Genomic DNA, 21,317 nt, shown 5'->3' with positions numbered 1-21,317 from the left:
ATGTCAGTCTAATAAAAAAGTTAGACATAATAGGCCTCAGTATAGTTGTAAGAGGTGAACATGAACTGACTTTTAACTTTCCTCTTCCTTCCCTGGGACTCCATCATAGGAATCTGACTCATAACTACCATCTGACTCATTGTCATTTTACTACACTCCACCAGATTTTCGTTCTGCCTTTTTTGTGCATGCCGTCATACAGATATGACTAACTCAGCTCTTTCCTGGGGATTTAGAGAGTGTTTAATTTGACTGGTTTGGATTCTTCCGTACATAGATTCACCCACTTTCTCTTATCACAAAGATCATATTCTGATTCCAAAGTTAATCTTTAAAAGAGGTACAGATAACATCTCCCTCTCTCTAACTGTGAAAGATGTGTCTTGGACACTTTTAGGGGTGAATTTTGGTTTTGGAAAAGTCCTCCTGAACTTTGTGTTTTGAGAAAACAGAAGTTTTAAAAATTTTAGACACAGTGACAACTCTGATTCCTACAATCTGATACAAGCAACTTTAGTTTTAAGCATGTTAACTTTCTTGAAACTATATGATTATATGTGTTGTCGAAGACTTCAATGGCCCGAATTATTGGGTTACTGCGAGTTTTCTGGGCTGTATGGCCATGTTCCAGAAGCATTCTCTCCTGATGTTTGACCCACATCTATAGCAGGCGTCCTCAGAGGTTGTGAGGTTTGTTGTAAACGAGGCAAGTGTCCAGGGTTGGAGAAAGGACTCTTGTCTGTTTGAGGCAAGTGTAAATGTTGCAATTGGCCACCTTGATAGGTCACCAGGGCTATTCAATGATAGTGGAGGACCTTCTCTCAGCCACACCAGAGGCACTCCAAGTGGCCAGCTTCTGGTCAAAGGAAATCTAGTATAATGCCAAGTTTTTAACTTTGTTTGTGTTTTAAAAATACATTATAACTGTACTTTCAAGTCGCTTCTGACACGATAAATGAATAAATAGACTTGTCTCCAACAGACAAGAGCTCTTTCTCCCACCCTCGACATCCCACAGATATATAAAGCCCACTTGCCTAGTTTCCAACAGATCTCACAACCTCTGAGGATGCCTACCATAGATGTGGGTGAAACAGCAGGAGAGAATGCTTCTGGAACACGGCCATACAGCCCAGAAATCTCACAGCAACCCTATATAGCTATATTTATTTGAAAGTATAATTTTCCCATTAAAATGAGTAATTTTATTGTGCTATTATTCAAACCATACATGAAGTTCCCCTGGTATCATCCACTATCAGCCTTTCCCCATCAGGTTTTGTCTCCAGCTATTTTCAGCAACCATTCACCAGGTACTTTAGGGCATTAAAAACTTGTGCCTGATTCTTCTTGTTTTCCTTTTTCCACAATACAGTAACTCATTTATTGAAATCCAGGAATATCCTCACTTCCATTGGCTGATATTCTAGGAAATAAGAAGAGCAATCGTGTTATTAGGACACATTATTTTATAGCTTGATAAAGTTCAGGGTGAGAGAAACAACTCTTGTCTGTTGGAGGCAAGTGTTAATGTAGCAACTGGCCACCTTGATTAGTACTGAACAGCCTTTCAGTTTCAAGGTCTGGCTGTTTACTGCCTGAGGGAATCCTTTGTTGGGAGGTGTTAGCTGGCCCTCATTGTGTCATGTCTGGAATTCCTCTGTTTTCTGAGTGTTGTTCTTTAGTTACTGTCCTGATTTTAGAGTTTTTAATACTGTTAGTCACATTTTGTTCATTTTCATGGTTTTGTCCTTTCTGTTGAAATTGTGGATTTCAATGGCTTCTCTGGGTAGTCTGACATGGTGGTTGTTAGAGTGGTCCAGCATTTCTGTGATCTCAAATAATATGTTGTGTCCAGGGTGGTGAATTGGTTGAGACTCGAGGAGATAGTCTATACGCTTCGGGTCCAACCTATCTTCAAGACTGCATCTCCTTCTATGAATGTTTGCCTTGTATGTGTACATTGTGATCCACCCTGAGTCCCCTTCAGGGTGAGAAGTGTGGAATACAAATACTGTAAATGAATAAATAAATAAAGTCTGAGGACTTACTCTGGGCATCATGTTGGCACTGGGCTATGTCAATTGAAACAACTTGTTTTTATCCGCAGCTGTGACTGCGTTTTATGAATTTTAATGTTTTACATTGTAGTTATGAATGTGTGTGGTTGTCATTCTGGTTTTTTTTATCATTTCAGATTAATGTATTATGTTGTAATACATTATGCTGTATTTTGTTGGCCACCTCAAGTCCCTTCAGGGAGATGGTGGCGGGGTAGAAATAAAATTTATTATTATTGTTGGAAAACCATAGCAAAATGTGCTGCGGGATGTCATGCAAAAAGAATTTTTTTGCAGTTTAATAAAACTTTCCCCATGTTTTTATGACAGAACCAGTTAGGAAGTAGCATGTATTTCTAACTGTTATAAAGTACAATCCAGTTCAAAGTAGATAATTTAGGTCCAAAAACTGAATAAGATGGCCGTGCAGATCCAGCCAAGAGCTTGAGGCTTCTCTGTCAAATACTGCAGAAGTTGAAGGATTCCAGAGACAGCATGGGAGCCATGGCTGTGCAAGCGGGATTACAACTGCATTCATTGCACAGTGGGGATGAGTCAGGGGAATCCCCACCCGACAATCTTGTGATTCCGGAGGGAGAAAGAAGGCCAAGGCAGAGGCAGGGAAGGAAGGAAGGAAGGAAGGAAGGAAGGAAGGCGTGGCCAGAGGCCTCCCACCCAGGGCGTGGCGAGGAGAGTTTCCCTCTGCCTTTTGCGCCATTGGCTTCCCTTCTGTCGGCAGCGCGGCGTCTCTCTCTTTGGGCCTCCCTTTCAGCTGAGTTTAAGGTGAGTTCTGCTTCTGCGCTGAGAGAGCGAGTACAGGAGATGTCCTGGTGGGTTGGTCCGCATTGTATACATTCCAGAGAGTTTTCCTCGCCTCGGTGAAAGGAGATTTCTCAAAGTTGGGGCGTTGGCTGGAGCCTCCGGAGCGACTTTTCCGACTTCGGGCGCATCTACACGGCACAGTGAATGCAGTTTGACACCGCTCGCACTGCCTCGACTCAGGGCTGGGAGTTGTTTGGCGAGGCCTCGGCACTCTTTGCCAAACTACAGCTCTCCTGATTCCAGAGCATTGAGCCACGGCACTTCCAAGTGGTGTCAAACTGCGTTAACTCTCCTGTGAATTCAGTTTGTGGGCGTTGAAAATCACCCTGACCACTCCTTTGACTTCTCCTGGGCTGAACTCCATCCTCTTTTGCAGATTTCCTTTGCATCTCCTGGAAAACCCCCGAAGCCATGGCCAAGGTGAGTCAGACTTGCCTTTCCCTCCTCTCTTTCTCTCTCTCTCCTTGGAAAATCCAATTAAATGAATGTAGGAGGTAAGGAAACACAATTCTGTCACAATTTTTGTCGATATTACTAGTACATGTGTTTATTGATTTCCATTTCAGGGCCACTTTGACTCTGCCATACAGTGGCATCTACACTGCAGAATTAATGCAGTTTGACTCCACTTGAACTGCCACAGCTCAGCACCATGAGATCCTGGGCGTTGTAATTTGGTGAGGCGCCAGCACTCTTGGGCTGAGAAAGCTAAAGACTTTGTAAAACTGCAACTCTCAGGATTCCCTAGCCCTGAGCCATGGCAGTTCAAGTGGTGTCAAAATTCATTAATTCTGCAGTGTGGATGCACTGTGTGCCCTCAATCATCCTGTGAAGTAAGTTAGTTTGAGGGGCAGGAAACCAGTCACCTTAATCATCGCAAAGGGACACTGTTGCTGTGTTGTCGAAGGCTTTCATGGCCTGAAGCACATGTTGCAATGAATCGCCTTGATTAGCATGGAAAAGTCTTGCAGCTTCAAGGCCTGGCTGATTCCTGCCTGAAGGAATCCTTTTTTGGGAGGTGTTAACTGGCCCTGATTGTTTCATGTCTAGAATTCCTGTTTTCAGAGTGTTGTTTTTATTTAAAGGAGAAAACCATGAAAATGAACAAAATCTGGCTACCTGTATTTAAAAAAAACTTCTAAAATCGGGACAGTAAATGGAGAGCAACATTAAGGAAACAGGGGAATTCAAGACATGAAACAATCAGGGCCAGCTAACACCTCCCAACAAAGGATTCCCCCAGGCAGGAATCAGCCTGGCTTTGAAGCTGCAAGGCTTTTCAATGCTAATCAAGGTGATTAATTGCAACATTCACATTTGCCTCCAACAGACAAGAGTTTTTTCACCCACTCTGGGCCTTCCACAGATATATAAACCTCACTTGCCTAGTTTCCAATATACCTCACAACCTCTGAGGATGCCTACCATAGATGTGGGTGAAATGTCAGGAGAGAATGCCTCTGAAACGTGGCCACACAGCCCAGAAACCCCACAGCAACCCAGGCTCTGTTGTTTTCAGATTATATTATAGTATGGTTCCACTAAAAAGGTAGAAATGAAGTCCAGCCTCTGTGCTGCCCTGCCATTTCCTCCCCACAGGTATTTCTTTTCCAAAGAAGGGTGATTTTGGGTGGAGGGGCAAATTGATCACATATATAAGAACTAGGGAAAAATTACTATTTTGAACTAGAAGCCTTTAATTCCTCAAACCAGTATGGTCCCTGGCCTTGCATCCTGGAAAGTATTGTTTAAAACAGGCATGGGGAAACTTCAACTCTCCAGCTGTTTTGGACTGCAACTCCCACAATCCCTAACAGCCTCAGGCTCTTTCCTTTCCCCCCTCAGCCACTTAACTTCTCCTCCTTCTTGCTTAAGCAGCTGAGGGGGAAAAGGAAGGGGCCCGAGGCTGTTAGGGATTGTGGGAGCTGAATTCCAAAACACCTGGAGGGTTGAAGTTTCCCTTTGCCTGGTGCAAAACAATGTTTTCCTATGTTCTGTGTTAGGATGAAGAAAGTTTTACTTTTACTCCGACTTGTTTACTGTTCAGTAATGTCTGAAAAAAAAATCGAAATGTTTAAAAGAGAGGCTGATTTGGGAGCAGTGTGAACTCTTCTTCACTCTGTGAAATCATCCACGTCAGACTTTTTCCATTTTCCGCTCCTTTTCGCCAAGTTTCTCTGCACTGTAAATTGGTGGGTGTTACCCATTTCTGGTGGTTAAAAGGGAGCAGGAAAAGGTCTGCTGTGCTTCCTTTCAACCGTTATTTACTTACTAGTTTGCAGTCCCTTTTTTACTGGCTTTATTAAAAGTTGAAAGGCATTTGAAAAGTTATTTATTTATTCATTTTTGAAGTAAATGTCTCCTGATGTATCTTTATGATACTTTTTCAGTGTGTGGAAGAATGGTAGCCGAGGGTTAAATTATACATGGGAGGGGAGTAACCGAAGATCAGATTACACATGGCCTGACTGGAACTGCCAGTGTCTTTTAAAATATTTCCATAAATCTGATTTGGGGCAGCACAATGTGGATTTTGGTAAGAGCAGGCTGTAACCTTCCTGCCCGTTCTACATGTTCCTTCACACCCACCAGTGAATCACAAGCCCAGTTCAAATCCCCTCCAGATGCTTCTTTGTAAAATACACAGACATATGGAGTTCCAGTTACAAAACACCTCTAAGTGTAGAGCTTCAAAATAAAACTTCAGCATGGTTACTATGCATGTTAGCTGGTGGATTCTGGGAGTTGTAGTCTCAGAAAGTACAACATCTAATTCCAAAGGTTATGGTAATTCTGATACAACTTGATACATTTATAGAATCAAAAAGTTGGAAAGCACCTCAAGGGCCATCTAGCATCTTGCTTTTAGTGCAGGAATCCATAGCTAAAGTACTCTGGAGATGTGGACGGTTGACTTCTGATTAAAGACCTCAAGAAAAAGGAAGTTTACCACCCTTCAAAGGTAGCTTGATCCACTGTTATATTCTTATCATGAGGAAGTCCTTCCTAATGCTTAGGTGGAATCTTGTTCTCTTGTAACTTGAATTCATTAGTTTGTACCTAGGTCACTGCAGCAGCAAATATAAGTTTCTACATGTTGTCGTTGTTTGCCTTCAAGTCATATCTCCCACTTGCGGCAACTCTAAGGTGAACCTTTCATGGGGTTTTCTTGGCAAGAGCAGGGATTCAAATCCTAGTCTCTGAAGCCCCATGATGACATGCTGTTGTCTTCAAATATTTAAAGATGGCTATCCTATCAGTTCTCAACCTTCTCATGTTAAATGTATCTGGTTTCTTAAACCACTGCTCATAGGGGTTGGTTTCTAGACCTTTGACCATCTTGGTCATGCTCCTCCAGTCATGTTCCAGCTTGTCATTATCCTTCTTGAATTGGGATGCCCAGAACCGGACACAGTATTCCTAGTGAGGTCTGACCACAGCAGAATAGAGAGACATCATGGCTTCGCTTGATAGACACTATACTACTATTAATGCAGCCTAGAATTGCATTGGCTTTTTTGCCAACACATCATAATCTTGACTCATGGTTAGCTTGTGGTCTACTTCAGCTTCTAGTAAGAAGTGAAATCACTGAGTTGGGAAAAGTACACAGACTGAGAAAATGTGTAGTGATACATTTTTTTCTAACACCTTCCTTCCCCTATTTTGCTTTCTGATGCAACATTGGATTTTGGGTGCCTGGAGTCAACACAATCATTGCAACCAGCAATTAACATAGTCATGCCACTCCAGAAATGAAATTTGACAACCCCCACAGCTTTTTTGGATTTTGGTTTTATACTTCTCCAGTTAATATTGGTCACTGGAGATTGTAGAAATTGTAATCCAAAACAAAAGGGTTTTCTTAGTAAATTTTATTCCGAAGAGACTGGCCATTGCCTTCCTCAGAGAATGAGCGTGTGACTTGCCCCAGTGTGTTTCACGGCCAAATGGGGATTTGAACTCTGATATTCAAAGTTGTACTGCTGTAATCAAAACACTGCACCACACTGGCTCCAGTCAAAACAGATACATTCCTTTGAATTGTGTGTATGTGCTGCCATGGAGACAAAGCTGATAGGACAACATCACCCTTAGGGCCAGGTAATAGACTCAGGAGGACAGTGGTGGCAGCTGTTCCTCCACAACTCTGCTCTTCAGTAGGATTGCCTTAGTGATAGAACTCTTTAGAGAAAACACTGATCAACAAATGGGTGAAATCTCAAGTTATTTGGGCCTGGGTTTCTTTTTCGGTTATTTACTAAACATGCAAAGATTAACAAGAGGAATGAAGAACAAAACATTTGAGAAAAGGTTGAAGGAGCTGGTGAGGAGAAGGTGCAAGTATGATGTGATTACATTCTTTAAATATCCCAAGGGCTGTAATATACAGGAGGATACAGACTTCTGTATTGCCTCAGAATGATATAACGAAGTTAAAGGAGTGTAGAATTTGATTGATCATTAGAAGGAACATCTTGAAGAGAGAAGTTTGGCAACAGAACCAATTGCCTAAAGTGGTGGTGGGCCTCCTCCTGTGGATGTCTTCAAAAAGAAGCTGGACAGCCTGATGGGGAAAAACTAGTTGGATATCCTGTATTGAGAAAAGAGTTTGGCATGATGGCCTTTCCAACACTATAATTTCATGTATAACATGAGCTGTTGGTAAGGTCTGGAACTATTGCTATGAGATTGCGCTATGCTGTTATCTTTGTTTTATATTGTCAGACTTATAAAAGGGTTTGGTTATTTTAACCTTTTCACTAACTCCTATAACTGAAGTGCTGGCTTCTGCAGCTGCTTTTACATAGTTTACTTTTGTTTAATAGTTCTTTATGGCTCCTCTGCTATTTCTCGTGTATTAAGTTCATCGTTTTTTTTTATTGTCAACTGCATTGGAAGCTGCTGGGAGCCAACAGCTGGTATATAGACATGCCATAAACAAATAAACGTTAAGCATTTAATTTGATAACAAGTGAATGGCAATAATAAACTACTGGGAAAAAAGCTGACAAATACACTGAACAGTACAGATTGCATTATACACAATATGGGTCATTTAAAAAAAAAAGCAAGAGATCTAGAATTGATAAGAAAGAAAGCAGGCCATAATACAGCTCCCAAGGAAAGATTTTTTAAAGAGGTGGAGGTAGACATTTCTTTTCCTAGTACTGTAGTTCTAAAGTTTTTGGACACGTGGCTTTAAATACTTGCAAGAATCCAAACTAAAGATTACATTGGTGATATTTGAATAGTCGTCTTATTTTAAAAAAAAGAAGAAAAAAACAGAAGTTTTTGAAAGGAATTAAGCAGTTTTTCCACACCAGGCACTCATGTTTGCATGATCAAAGGCCATTTTTCAGTTTTAAAAATTATTGATCAAGTGGCTATTTATACATGACTGCTTTTTCCTCTTACAATTTTATTTTTTTAAACTTTTTTTCATTTTGCAATGCAAAATATATAGGATCTAATTTCTCTTCTCATGCTGCTGGGAATTCAGCACAGAAGAGTGAATTTAATGAAGAAAAATGGTTAGAATGAAAAGGATTATTTGGTAATCTATTAAAATATTTCTACCCCAACCTGCACTGCAGGCTTTCAGGGTAACGTAGAAGTGAAATCAATACAAATAGGTTCAAACAATTTAAAACAAAAACACGTTAAACATCTTAAACATGTTAACTAGTCGAAACAGGTTTGAAAAGATTAGCCAGCTCACTATTCTTTCTTACATGAAAAAAATCTGTTGGGATTCTGTTTACATTTCTTCCACATCCTGGCCTGTTTGTCTTTCAAAATGGTATGTCAAAAAGCATATCACCCAGAGCATAAAGAATGGACAAACATGAGCCAACTGCAAACAGAGTACTCTAATTTTTCTCTTCTACAAATATATCTCCTATGCATCTACTGTAAAAGTGGTGAGGACTTTGTATATATGCTTAGTCTTCGGTTCCTGTATAAGTGGTAGTGTGGTTTGCCCAGCACTTGTAATGCTATAGTGCAGCACCATTACCTGAAGTCTACAGTAACCTTCTTTCTGCAATATTTACTGGCTCCCTTAGTAATTGGAGATGTTTTCCTGACCTGCGTGACTTCCCTTTTCTGAAAGCAGCTGTGTCTGTAGCCGCACTTGCAGTTGCCACGGTGCGTGGATGTCAGCTGGAGAAGCTGGGAATTGGATGCACCTCGTTGTTGTGCTGATATAGTATGTTTCTTTTGCAGTATGCATGAGCAGCCAGTGTCACACAATACATCAGATACAAAAGCAAGACCCCTTCTTGCTCTCTAGGATATATTTGATTGAGCTTTAAGACTTAAGGTATTTCTCTTACTCTCCTTAAATGTTCTAGTAGTAGAAGCAACAGTGCCTTTGAGTGCCTTCACCTCCTCCCATTTTCGCATCATTAAAAAAAACCCTCCATTTTTAAATTGCAAGATTATTAGGTGTTTTGCCACCTGAAACTGTACAAGGTTGACCACAAATGTGTACCAATAAGGCAGTTTATCCTGCTACCAATTGAAATCCTCAAATATCACCATTTTCATCTGGTTTTATGCTTAATATGGTGACGAAGTATTGTATTGTCACATCTTGTATCTGTCTGTGGATTGATGAGGGATGGTGGGTTGGATCCTATTCCCTCTGGTTGTTGACCCTTCCTTTAGAACTTAGATAAGTGAAGCTTTGATTCCTGTGTATCTGATAAAGAATGTAATGTATACATCTGGCCATCATAACAGAGTCTGTATTCCTATATTTTATACCATAATATCAGCCTCCAGTGGCCTAGGGGATAAAAGCCTTGTGACTTGAAGGTTAGGTTGCTGACCTGAAGGCTGCCAGGTTCGAATCCCACCCGGGGAGAGCGCGAATGAGCTCCCTATCAGCTCCAGCTCCATGCAGGGACATGAGAGAAGCCTCCCACAAGGATGGTAAAACATCAAAACATCCGGGCGTCCCCTGGGCAACGTCCTTGCAGACAGCCAATTCTCTCACTCCAGAAGCAACTCCGGTTGCTCCTGACACGAAAAAAAAAGCATCCTGTTGATTGGGTCAGATGGGCAACCTCGTCCCTTCAGATGTTTTTCACCTCCAACATCCACCAGCCATTGCCATCATGGCCAATGCCATGGGATGATGGGAGATGTACCCCCAAATACTTGGAAGGCAACAGTTGTCCACCCTGTTTCAAATAAATAAAAAGTAGCCTTAGATCTGGTGTGAATGGTGGAGGAATGTTTTTTAGGGACATAATGATATTCATTAGAAATCCCCAACTGGTGATCCCCCACTTCTTGATCATTTGAGATCATAAGTTGTGCATTAGTACCCAAGCATTGTACCTTCACTTGGGAGAGCAACATAAAAGATCTGGGAAGAGATCCCCTGCCCCAGGACACAGATAAAGGGTTGAACTAAAAGTCGCGATCAATCGCATTCCTTTAGAGGAGATGTGGAAAATCGCAGTGGAGCTAATTTTTGGCACTTGTGGCAAGCTGTAAAATTGTCTTTCTAATGACAGCCAGAACTTGGCTTCTGGTTTTTAATTCCAGAGTTTCAGTCGATGAGCTGTTTTGTTGTTTGAAGCTTTGGGGTATTTACAATGATTCCAAGTGGCATTTTGAGATTTATTATCTGAGTGTACACCTGAAATCATACAAGAATGATCAGGGGCTCAGGGAATTTGCATTGGAGTTGATTTGAAGGCACATAACAATGTCTGTAATTACTATGGCTATGTCTCTTTCCACCAGCTGAAAAGAAAGATACTGTACTCTGAATAGTTTTTTTTCCATGTGGAGAGAAGTGGCTGAGGATATTTTGAATGGATAAAGAATCACAGTGTTGATCTGCTTAATTATATCAACTGGAAGGTGCTCATATATTCCTCCTACATTGGTGAACCATCAGCCATAAGTTGGGCAATATTTAGTTTGGCCTCAGTTTCATTTGCTTTCTTTATATCACCATTTAGCTCATCTTCTCCTGCATGCGGTTTCTGCTGCTTTTCTTGTTTTCAGAGTGAATGCATGCACACAAATGATCCGATTGTAGTCGTTTTCTTGGTTGCTTCATTTACTTAGTTAAATGCTGGCAGCTATCCTGGATGATGAAATCTTGGGCAGTCTGGTAGTTTTCCAGTACAGCAGCTGATCTAAAACACCTGGCTTTTGTTCTTGGAATAATTAAGCGGTTAACTGTCTAGGCCATGGTACAGGCCTCTATTCCCAGAATACTAATTTAACAGGTACTACGCATGTATCTGCTTGCAAGCTCAGGGCCTGAGATAAACAGAGCTATTGAACTGGAATAATTTGTTATTGAGGATGTATTGCAAAATTTTGCATGTGGGGTTGATGCTTTGGGTTTGTTCTTGTTGGATCTTTTTCCCAGGAGTGCCCTGCTGGAATTTGCCAGGACTGGTGTTACGATAAGATCTAAGAACTGAGTTAAGAGCATCACCCACACAAATGCTATGTAGCGTTTTCCTGCTACACATTGTTTTCGCAATGACTAATCTGAATCTTGTTCCCATTTGTATCTTTATAAACATTATTTTAGGTTTAAAACAAGGTTAAAAGAAAAATTGGATTCTAGTCAGTTAAGAAGAACAAGTTCTGAATCAGAGTGTAGTTCTAACTGTTGAAGAAGGCCAACACTAGACTAGCTTTAGCTGTGCTTGAATACAAAACCCTCTTAGGCTAGGACTGCTAGAGACAATCTAGGAGCTTGATTTTGTGCTGGCATTGCCACTGAGATCCCAGGCTGAGGAAAGATTATATCTGATGTAATTACATCCTCCTTCACCCCTTTCTTTTCCAACACTGTTTCTTTCACTTTTCTGTCAACAGAGTGTAAACAACAGAATATTTCTCCTGGCAGTGTGCTTTGTTAGTAGGTCTTTAAGATACATCAGCAGAAAGTTATTTTTTCTGGCAGAAAAGACCTGTGCTACTCCAGCTGGTGCGTCTTTTGGTGTGGAACTATAATTTTGGGATCATATTTTGGGTACACAAACTGTAACGTGTGATGAAGGAGCTTTAGCAAGATCCATTTTAAATCGATGGGTTAACATTTTGTGCTTAGTTATGGGTTTTTACTGACATTAAACATGACTGGGGAAAAAGATACTGTGTCCACATTAAATCATTGCTAGCTTTTTATCGTCCGTGTAAGTCAATGAATTTCACACCTCAGCTAGTTTACTGTAGATTTTCTGCACAAGTGCTATGCATGTGAAATGTTCCAGAAGAGATCCTATGTATTAATACGATTCTACCATTTTTGACTGGTTTTGATAGCCATGACAAAAGTTGCATCCCCCTTGTTCCTTCTTTGTCAAGGAAGCTTCTCATGATCATTTCATATGAGAAAGACATAGGAAGCATGCCAATTTAGGAATTGGGGATTATGCCATGTGTGGAGGCATGTTGGCATCTCACTTATAAATGGTTCTATGTATTTCTAACATAACATAGTTATAATGGTGATAAGTAGCTCCCATACCATTGCAGTGACAAATCTCATCCAGGTTCTAATCTGAACATTACAGGAAACTTGTCATCTTGAGTAAGTTGGCTCATTGTTAAAAATGGGAACAAGGGATCTACATCTGAGGGCATACATGAGCCAAAACGAAGAACTAGCCAACATTGGCATCTGCTCAAAAGACTTTTTAAAAGCAGTGGTGTGTTTCAGGGCAGGACAAAGCTGAATCATATTACCTCTCAATGGAACAGCTGCCACACACTGCCATATTAACAAAAGGAAAAACATCTAGGCGTAGAAACACAATAGTGGCTGCTATGGTGAGTGTGCCCTTGCTTTTCTGGCTTCCTTCCACCTCTGAAACAGAAGAAGATCATACTGGCAGGAATATTTCAACACTTGTACTCTTAACAGCTCCAAAATTAGAGAAATGCCTAAAGGATACTTGGCTGCTTGGTAGATATCTACTCTAAGCCAACAAACTGCCAGTTTTCCAAGTGCTTCTTCTGTAGGAAAGGCACACAGGCGCCTCAATCTGACATCCTCTTAGCATAGCATCAATGCCTGCAGATGGAGGTAACCTCTTTGTGGGCTATGCCATCGCATGCAGAATACCAACATCGTGGAACACCTAGGTGTTATTGCCAAATGCACAATACATGGTGGCCAGCTGCAATGCAAACTATAGCATGCACAACCACAACATACAATGTGCAATTTTCAAAGACAAGGCACAGATGAACATGTTGCCTTCACATCTGCTATTATCAGAATGTGCATAATGATGGCTTACACATGTGTAACAAAGTATTTCTTGTCCATTGTCCATTCCCTAAGAGAGACCAGGATGGCCCCATCCCTGCTGGCCTTCTGTCAAGACTTTCTTCTGCCAGCAGGCATTTGGGGAAGGATAAGAGGCATGCTGCTGGGGAAGTGTAGGTGTGATTCTAGGGATGGTGGGGGGATTTTTAAAGGCTGTTTTAAGTGTATTTATTAAATTTTAATCTGTTTTTACCACACAGCACTATTTAATTTTTAAAAAAAAATCTTTTGTATTGTGCTTTTTAAACTTTGACTAAAATGTGGGACTGTTAATTGACTCGAGTCACTACGGGGAGAAGGGCGGGGTATAAATTAAGTTAATAAAATAAATTAAAATAAAAGTGTAGAAGAGAGGACAACTTACATGACTGGTTGGTTAATTTACAAACAGGTGTACACTTTTATCATCTTTCTGCTAGACTATGAAGGCCAATATAACTGAATATATTTTCTACAGAACCCAGTTGATTTATGGGATAGTATTATTAAAGACTTAACCTTTGGTCTTGTATTGCTGCTTATGAATATGAGCTATTTTTTGCCTTATGTTAGCATTTCCTAAACTCTAGGTATGTTGAATGCAACTCTTATCATCCCCAGATGTCATTGTCCTGAGGGCATCAGATCAATGCAGGCTGATTTAGGCTACTAGGTAAAATAATGGAAATCTAAAGAAAAGGAAGAAAAATTAAAGCTCTTTTAATTGGGGGAATAACAACAACAGCAGCAGCAACAACAACAACTTATTCTATCCCACCACCATCTCCCTGAAGGGACTCAGGGCGGCTTACACATGGCACAAAAGTGCCTAAAAACAGAGCATAAAATAAACACACAGGATAAAATCCAATTAGATAAAATAATAACAACTTATATAGAACAACAACTTAAAACTCAATTTAAAATGGCATTCAACTGGTGGTAAGCTACTGTAGACATGGCCAGGTTGTAAACAATGGGCAAGGGAATGGGATAAGTGCAAAGGTGCAGCCATGGCATACGTTTGAGGGGAAATTGCCACGTATTCCTGAAACAACAAACTCTACTAAACACTCATTCTTGTGTTTAATTTTTTCTGTGATTGCTAGTGGCTCATTCTTTTGCAACCTTGATTGTTTGGATTTATTTTTAGGGAAACAAGGTAAATGTTCACATTTGTCCTCTATGCAAATTTTCACATTATGCAAACCTTTCTTCCTCTCTGATGGATGAGAATGTGTAAATTCACGATTCTGGGAAGCTTTTGCCATGAAAGAAGATACTTTGATGGAGTACCTGCGTCTAGGGATAAGAACTGAAATTGTGCCAATTCTTTGTGGTTGACAATTTAGATTTAAAAGATGCTTTTATTGCTTTAAAAAGAAGTTAATAAGATAGAAACCATTGAAGGGCTAATGCACCCTTTAATAATGGCTTTTAGGCTAATGTGAATAGATATACAGTGCATCAAGGTAATTTTGTTTTTCTTTTAGTATACAAGAGGCACCGTGAAACCTTTCCCTGGCTTTGATGCCAGAGCTGATGCTGAGGCTCTTCGAAAAGCAATGAAAGGCTTGGGTAAGTGCTACAGATCCTTATGATATGGATGCCTGTGTGATTAAAGCTACTTTGTTAAAGTTGTGTTAAGGAGTGGAGGGCAGCCCATTGGGAGGATGGCTTTTGTAGCAGAGAGTCTTCTGCATTCAAGTTGGCTCCCAGTATTTTCCAGGCTTCTAAACAGAACTTGCAGGTTTATTTTCTTTAGAATACAGCTCCCAGCATTCCCCAGCCACCAGTGGTGTTGTCAAGGGGATTCTGGGAGTTGTAGTGCAAAAATAACCTCTGCCATAGATGTGGGCAAATCGTCAGGAGAGCATGCTTCTGAACATGGCCATACTGCTTGGAAAACTCACAGCAACCCAAAAAAACCCACTTCTAAACTTTTTTTTGAATCATGTAGGTAACATTGAGAAGCTAAGCTTTGCTGACATTGAGCCTTGATATATGAAAGTCTATGAAGACTGAGGATGAGGGCTTAATGGAGAAGGATGGGCCATAGTTTAGTGTGATTATCGTATATGCTTGAATATAAGCCGAGGCACCTAATTTCACCACAAAAAAATATTTAGGGCTGGGTCTGAGTCTCACCTCCCACACATGAGCTTGACATCTGTTCATCGATATCTCTATGAGCAAAGGATAAGATGTCAAGCAATCATTAACTTTTCATGAGATCCCCTAATGAATTACTATTAGTTGACATTTTGAAATAAAAGCACTACTAAATTAAAGAACCCATTGTTGTTCAGAATTACAGATTAATAGGTATTTTTATCAGTATCCTTGAAATGTTAATGATTTCTTCAGTGTGTTAACTTTTACTTAGCAAATATTGGCAGACAGATGAGTCAAAGCATTCTCTTTCTGTCTTTGAGAAATTGGTGACAAAACTGAAGTAAAATAGGTAAAGATTTACCCTTGATATTAAGTCTAGTCATGTCCGACTCTGGGGGCTAGTGCTCATCTCAATTTCTAAGCCAAAGAGCAGGCGTTGTCTGTAGACACCTGCTAGGTCATTTGGCCGGCATGACCGCATGGAGCACCGTTACCTTCCCACTGAAGTGGTACCTATTGATCTACTCACATTTGCATGTTTTCCAACTGCTAGGTTGGCAGAAGCTGGAGCTAACAGCAGGAGCTCACCCTGACATATGGCTTCAAACTACCGACCTTCTGGTTGGCAAGTTCTGCAGCTTAGCGGTTTAATGCGCTGTGCCAACGCAGCCCCAAACTAAAATAGGGGGAATAAATTTAATGAAAATCTGTGCCCATCCTAAATGCAGTCTCTATTTCAATGGCTATTTTGGAGTCCTTGGTAAAAAGGTGGTTACCTGAATGAAGAATATTGCTTTTATTCTAGTTTTTCAAACTCTGCTCCTCCAGGTGTTTTGGATTTCAGCTCCCAGAAATCCCAGCCATCTTACCAACTGTTAGAAATTTTGGGAGCTGAAGCCAAAAACATCTGGAGGAGCAGAGTTTGAGAAACTCTTCTCTAGCATATCAATGCAGAACATTACTTTTACTCTAGCTGCGGCGCAGGCGGGAGAGCAAGCCAGCTGTAACCAGCTGTAATGAATCACTCTGACCAGGAGGTCATGAGTTCGAGGCCCGCTCGGAGCCTATGTTTGTCTTGTCTTTGTTCTATGTTAAAAGGCATTGAATGTTTGCGTATATGTGTAATGTGATCCGCCCTGAGTCCCCTTCGGGGTGAGAAGGGCGGAATATAAATGCTGTAAATAAATAAATAAATATAGCCAAAATAACATCTTGGAAACCTGTTTTGAGTGAAGGTATCACTTTCCACTTTCACTCAGTTGTGATGTCATTAAATATCTAAATCTGATTTGCAGGCTAATTATGGGATAGTGAAATGGGATTAATAAATTGTATCAAAGCAGTAGGTTGGTGAAACTAGACAAAAGCAAGTGGTGAGCAATGCTTGGAAATGATGTTCATTTTCTTGGCATGAACATTTTCCTAGGGAATTCAGTATCCTTGAATTTCCTACCATAAACTGAAAAGTGACAGATTGGAGATTGTATGAAACTATTTTGTGTTCTGTAAGTAATGCAGGATTGCTAGGAATGGAATATTCATGCATAATTATGTTCTGTGACTCATTTTCATCTACAAAATATTGATGTTCATCTTCTTGCAGCAAATCACTCTGTTTTGCATTTGCATGATTTCAGGGACTGATGAAGACACAATCCTGAAGATCCTAACAAACAGGAGCAATGCTCAACGCCAGGAAATTGCTATGGATTTTAAAACCTTATTTGGCAGAGTGAGTACTTTGCTTTGGGTTCGGAGTTTGTGTGTATGCGTGTACACATATATGTTCTGTGAAGGATAGTATTTTGAGTCTGCTGGTATTACTCTGCATAATTGGCTTATCCATTGATTCTGTATCCATGAATTCATCCATCCATGGCTTGAAAATATTAAAAAAGAAAATTCCCAAAAGTAAATACTGACTTGACTATTTTATATAAGGGGGGGGGGGCATTTTTGCTGTATATAATGGGATTTGAGCATCCATGGATTTTGATATTCACTAAGTTTGAGATGGGGCAGGGTCCTGGAACCAAATCCTAGCAGATACCAAGTACCTACAATCCTTTTCCCACCCCACCCAAAATATACTGCCATTTATTTATTCCAGCAATATACTTTGGCTGAAGCATAAATTTCAAACTGTTTTTTCTCATTTATAAGTCATCTTACATTGTTTCTCTTAGGACCTTGTTGATGATCTAAAGTCAGAACTCACAGGCAAATTTGAGACGTTGATGGTTAATCTGATGAGACCTACACGAATTTATGATGCCCATGCAGTGAAGCATGCCATTAAGGTAAAATGAAAATAAAAATATTCAAATCTTGCTTTCTTGAGAACTGAGCCTCCTTTTTATTCTCAGATATTCTTTTTTATGGTGTTTGATCTGCTTGATTGTTTTTGGCAATTACTTTCATTTTAATGACTCCATTTATCTCCCTATTCATCTGAGTAATTTTGAAGAGATCTGAGTGATCAGATTTTCAGAGGTTCATTATCTTTTTGTAGGAAGTACATACAATGTCTGGTCAGTGGACTGTGTACAGTAAAGGTATTCATACCATGATCAAAATTTCACATTAACAAAATGTTTGTCATTTTGTGCCTTTGTACTTCTAGTTGAAGTTTTTTTTTAAACGTTGACCAACATAACTGCTTTGACTTATATACTTCATAATAATAGTGATGGAAAGAACAGAACCAAAATCTCCTGCCAACCCAAAGGTCCATCTAAGTGAGATTCCACTGGACTAGGATTCTAGAGAGTTGAAATCCCTACTCAACTATGGAAACCTACTAAGTGATCTTGGGCAAGCCACTTACTTTCAGCTTCAAATGAAGGCACTAGCAAGAAAACCCCATCATAGGTTCGCTTTAGTGTCAGTAATGGCTTGAAGGCACATAACAATAACAGTGTTATTCAAGCTGAGCACAAGTGTGAGATCCCCATCCTCTACAAGACTGAGAAAACTTTCCCCAACTACTCAGTGAAGGGTGAGCAATGAACATGGTCAGTAAACACACAAAGTTGGCTTCTTGTTAGAAGGTGGGGAATGGGAAACAAGGGAAAGGAGAAACATTTGATACACAAAGCAGAAGTACTCTGTATCCCATTCTTTTGCTTGGTTATCAGTGGTTTCTGGTGAGCTTATGGTTATGAATTTGTATAATGTGCTCTCCAGAGCCATAGAAATTTGTTCCACCTTCTTAGTTTATTTCTATCTCTAAGAAGGCCCCCAGGAAACATGTTTCAGGCTCCTGGTCACTTAGAACAGGGCTTCTTAAATTTTTCCACTGGAGAACTCTTTGGATGTATTGTCAAAGGCTTTCATGGCTGGGATCACAGGATTGTCGCATGCTTTCCGGACTGTATGGCCATGTTCCAGAAGTATTCACTCACATCTATGGCAGGCATCCTCAGAAGGTGTGAGGATATGAACTCTTTTGACTTGAGGGTTTGAACTCTTTTGCCTTGAGACATTTTTATGGGACCACGGGTATATAGGTATATAGCAATGGTTCTCAACCTGTGGGTCCCCAGATGTTTTGTCCCTCAACTCCCAGAAATATATGCATTTATTTTAAAACATTTATATTTTGCCGTTCTCACCCCGAAGGGGATTCAGGGCGGAGCACAGCATACAATAACATATAACAGAAATCCTCACAGCTGATACTTTGGCTGGGATTTCTGGGAGTTGTAGGCCAAAACACCTGGGGACCTACAGGCTGAGAACCGCTGGTATATAGTAGAATAGGTATAAAAACCAGACTAATAAGAATTTGCAATGCTTGCAAAACAGGCTGATTTTCCTTTTTATGAAGTACAGCTGAAGCATCTTTTGCAGAGTCCACTGTAAACACTGCACAACAGATTCATGTAAATGTATAAAACGGCCGTTAGGTGACGTTCAGAAAACTTAGTTTTGTCAATTTTTGGGACCCCAACATTGAACTAAGGGCATCTAATTTGGGATTGGAACCCACAGTTTAAGAAGCTGTGACTAAGGTCCTCAGCACACCAGGCAGTGGTTCTTAAACTGTGTTCCTCCAGATGTTTTGGACTTCAGCTCCCACAATTCCTAACAGCTTGTAAGCTGGCTGGGATTTCTGAGAACTGAAGTCCAAAACCCCTGGAAGAGCAGAGTTCGAGAACCACTGCACCAGAGGATTTATCCACTTTAAATCCTGTTGTTGCCTCCTGTAGAATTCTGGTGTTTGTAGTTTAGGGAGGGGCCTTTAAACTGCTACTAAACTACAAATCCCAGAAGTCTGCAGAAGGCAGCAACAGGATTTAAAGTGGTCAGATACAGTAGTGTGATAAGGTCCTTAGAGAAGATAGTGAATTGTTCTGTGAAGTTGTTCGCAATAGACAATATTCTTTCTGCATATGCTTTGGTCTTGTCTTTCAAATTAATCCTGAAAGTTTAGCAGGGTGGGAAGAGAAATCCTGCCTGAATGTTCCATAGAACTGTTTGATTAGTCTTGGGAATACTGAGTCAGGCAACTGTGCAGCCTGCCAGAAATTGTTGGACCCCAACTTGCAGCATTCCTTTTAGATGTGCTGGCTAAGGGTGATGTGAATTGAATTTCAACATTGTCAATCTCTAGTATGGTGAATCACCATATACATGCCCATTCAACCTTCAATTCCTTACTAATGCAGCGACTATTTATCTATGTAAACAAATGACATTCCAGTGGCCTAACCACTCTCAGCAAAGCACTGTAGCCAAATATTTATTCCCTCCTGCACCAGGAATCTGGAGAACTTCATGGGAGGTGACTGAGAAGATCTAAGGGCTATGATTTTATATTAACTTAAGAAAGAAAACCAATTAGATGGCAAACAGAAGAAGGGACAGCTATAAAAACCATAATTCTGATGCGGTATTCCCTGCCTCACATTCCCTTCTTTTCACAAGGACTCCAGCAGGGAATTTTTGTAACGTATGTCAACAGTTAATGATTGTGTCAACCATGTGAATGAATGAAAAAGCTCTTACTCCTCTCACCTTGGTTGTATTATGCAAGTGAGTAGAGCTTTGTAGAAGTTGAGGTTTGGTTAAAGCAGGGATTGATTGCTTTCAGGTGCCAAAGATTTTACAGCTCCACTGTTGCTTTACTTCCTGAATCAGAGATTGAAGCTACATATTAGACTTGCCACCCCGAGCTAGTAATTCACATTTCTACCAAACAGTAAACAGTTCAGAGTTTTGGAATCCTGCCCGTGTGAAAAGCAGTGGGTTAGATTCTCTGTAGGCCATTTATTTCCTCACAAACCTATCTGCTGTGGTAAATGTGCAAGTCTTTTTTGCTGATCTCTCTGCCATCATTAAGCATGAAGGTAGAGACATATATTCAAATCTCCGTAGTTGTGGCACCCATGTTTTGGAAACAATTTCACAAGGTTTGCTTTGCCCCATATTCAAGCAATACTTTGTCTTCACAAGAGCCTTTCCCTCTCCATTCCCAATACAGGCAGCCCTCAAGTTACGAACAAGATAGATCCTGTAGCTTTGTTCTTAGGTTGAATTTATATGTAGGTTGGAACAGATACTGTACATTTTAAAGTGTAATTTGAGCCATCTATCTATGTATTTATCTATCTAAGCTTTGGATAATATAGGGATGAGGTAACACCCTTTTGAAAAATATGCCATGTTGTAGAAACTAGGATTTGAGATAAAGCTTCAGTTGAGACATCTTTTCCCCATGATAACTCATTCATGAGTGAATTTCCCTTCCTAGGGGTAGATTTCTCTCAGTTCTTGTTGTCTCGCCCTGTTCTTAACTGTGAGTTTGTAACTCAGGGACTGTCTCTCTTCCTCTGTTGGAAAGTCTAAAAAGGACCTGTAGGTTCTTGTGAAACCAGTTACAAAATTGCACATGACTGGAAGTGTTGCTTTGCAAAAGGTCCTGAGTACATTGAACTTTGTGATTGCATTCACCAAAATCGCTCTTTTTCACATTTGGCCTGGCAGCACATGGAAACTGGAAATAGAGAGATCAGGATGGA

The 21,317-nt window shown here is 40.4% G+C and overlaps 1 protein-coding gene across 2 annotated transcripts in view; it reads left to right on the top strand.

The window, feature by feature from the left end:
* The window catches only part of anxa5 (annexin A5), a 61,130-nt gene that overhangs the window by 24,583 nt on the left and 15,230 nt on the right, over positions 1-21,317 (top strand). Inside the window, exons 1-5 of one of the 2 annotated variants that reach the window (XM_003221802.4) lie at positions 2,691-2,843; positions 3,259-3,302; positions 14,673-14,757; positions 16,932-17,026; positions 17,481-17,594. In XM_003221802.4, the coding sequence (XP_003221850.1) occupies positions 3,294-3,302; positions 14,673-14,757; positions 16,932-17,026; positions 17,481-17,594 (303 nt within the window). In that variant the 5' untranslated portion in view covers positions 2,691-2,843; positions 3,259-3,293. Of the gene's footprint in view, positions 1-2,690; positions 2,844-3,258; positions 3,303-14,672; positions 14,758-16,931; positions 17,027-17,480; positions 17,595-21,317 lie in introns of those variants that run through there. The other variant, XM_062983605.1, reaches the window with a different exon arrangement.

Source organism: Anolis carolinensis, chromosome 5 (genome assembly GCF_035594765.1).
Source record: "Anolis carolinensis isolate JA03-04 chromosome 5, rAnoCar3.1.pri, whole genome shotgun sequence".
NCBI classification, from domain to species: Eukaryota; Metazoa; Chordata; class Lepidosauria; order Squamata; family Dactyloidae; genus Anolis; species Anolis carolinensis.
This window is presented reverse-complemented; position numbering and strand designations above follow the sequence as displayed.